Genomic DNA, 2,107 nt, shown 5'->3' on the forward strand with positions numbered 1-2,107 from the left:
TATCAAACTGATCCTTCATTTCACGACAAGTTTCCAGGCGACGCTCTTTTTGATCTGCTGTCAGCAATTGTGGGATGAAATTTGCAGAAACTCTTCTCATTTTCAAATCTTGCAATAAAATTCGCTGAACCGCGCTCCACGACAACTGGGTAATCTTAACAAGTTCGTCAATGGTCCTACATCGATTTTCATTTTCATCGGTTTGCGATGTTGAAGGACGCCCGTGGCGTTGGTGGTATTCAATCGACATTTCACCATTCTTAAAGCGGTCAAACCACTCGTAGACTTGGCTTTTACCCATAGCATCTTCTTTGTAAGCTTTTTTTAACATAACAATAGTTTCTGCAACACTTATTTCAAGAAGAAAACAAAATTTCACTGCTGTGCGTTGCTCACGATAATCTGTCATCGTAAAAAAAACGACGCTTGCACCACGCACTACAAGTACCAACCTAACAACAACAAAATTCCGGTTATTTTTGGGTCCCCCCTCGTATATATAAAATTGTGCTACATAAGTAAATGCTGTTGCTGTTGTATGTTCATTTGATAAATGATGTCCATTCTGTAATAATAAAATGTATGAATATGGCCATTAAATTACCTGAAAATTTTTATTATCAATAACATTTGTGACTTGATGCAGTATACATTTGATTTTTAGAGTTTCTCTCTAACATTTAAATCCACTTACCTTTGTCTTTTTTATTTTATTTTTGGTAAGGGCAAATACAAACCTGAGCTATATTTGGAGAAACATGCCAGGTTCAAACCAGACTCCACCAAGGATTGAAGAATTCATCATCATTGGCTTCCCAGGGTTTCGGGACACAGACAGCCAGACCACCATTTTTGGTTCCTTATTGGCAATCTACATTTGCATTTTACTGGGAAACCTCCTAATTGTAATTATTTTTCTTCATGACAAAAACTTGCACAGCCCCATGTATATTCTCATTACTAATCTTGCTCTTACAGATATCCTGGTTTCATCTGCCACTGTTCCCAAATTGCTCTCTATTCTCCGATCAGGTTCTGGGGTCATTTCATTTGCTGCCTGTTTCCTTCAAATGTTCTCTTATTATTCTATGACCAATGTTGAGTCATTCCTACTTGTACTAATGGCCTACGACAGATACCTGGCTATCTGTAATCCACTCCACTATTTCACGCTTACAAGCAATAGTTTGGTGTTGAGACAAATTGGCTGGTGTTGGGCCTGTGCGTTCCTTATTGTAATCGTTCCTCTAAGTCCGTCTGTTGCATTAGCATTCTGTGGGTCTAATATTGTGAACCATTTTTTCTGTGACCATTCTGCCCTGCTGAAATTAGCCTGTAGTGATACTACCATCAATAATTATGCTGGCTTGTGTTTAGTAATATGTATTTTAATATTTCCTTTGCTCTGCATTCTTTTTTCCTATACAAAAGTCATCATATCAGTACTCAGAATTAGCAGCAATGATGGCCGACTGAAAGCCTTTTCCACCTGTAGTACACAACTGACGGTCATAGCTATCTTCTTTCTTGTTGCTTCTGGCGTCTATATTTCCAATCGAGTCCCCAACACTTCTGCAGATGTGCGTATTTTTGCAGCCCTGATTCAGACCATCTTACCCCCATTGATGAACCCAATAATATACTGCATAAGAAATGCAGAAATCCGAGAGAGCTTTTCGAAAATGCTTAAAAAAATATAGTAGTACCACTGCGAAAATAACACCTGACCTGCCTATCAAGAAACTATAGAAAAAAGGCAACTGGCATTATCGCCTAATACACATTCTGTGCAATATAACTAAATAAAATAGAATTCCAGTTAGTAAGTCTTACACATGACTTATTTGATATGTTATCTGTCATAGAATCATTTGTGTGTATAAATTAGAAGAAATATTAAGAATATACTGTAAGTGCTGAAGGATCTGTGTTTATGGAGAGGCAGACTGCAGGAGGCAACAGGAGATTATCGAAAGAAGCAGCAAGCGTATGACTGTGGCTGCGCAGGAGGGACAAGGCTTGGGGAGTTAGAAGGAAAGGTTAGCTTCAGGGGGGGTGTCAGGGAGACATCTGCCTTACCACCAGGAGATGTCCTGGGATAATGGGC

The 2,107-nt window shown here is 38.9% G+C and overlaps 1 protein-coding gene across 1 annotated transcript; it reads left to right on the top strand.

The window, feature by feature from the left end:
• The first annotated feature begins 728 nt into the window (after positions 1 to 728).
• LOC114641269 (olfactory receptor 1E5-like) lies at positions 729 to 1,728 on the top strand. The gene has a single exon (XM_028790344.2). It carries the CDS (start codon positions 759 to 761, stop codon positions 1,698 to 1,700), a length of 942 nt encoding a protein of 313 aa, XP_028646177.2. The 5' UTR covers positions 729 to 758; the 3' UTR covers positions 1,701 to 1,728.
• The last annotated feature ends 379 nt before the right edge of the window (positions 1,729 to 2,107 follow it).

This window comes from Erpetoichthys calabaricus, chromosome 4 (assembly GCF_900747795.2).
Source record: "Erpetoichthys calabaricus chromosome 4, fErpCal1.3, whole genome shotgun sequence".
Taxonomy (NCBI): domain Eukaryota; kingdom Metazoa; phylum Chordata; class Cladistia; order Polypteriformes; family Polypteridae; genus Erpetoichthys; species Erpetoichthys calabaricus.

Coding starts and splice junctions, on each gene's coding strand:
- LOC114641269 (XM_028790344.2), top strand. CDS start 759: ATGCCAGGTTCAAACCAGACTCCACCAAGGATTGAAGAATTCATCATC.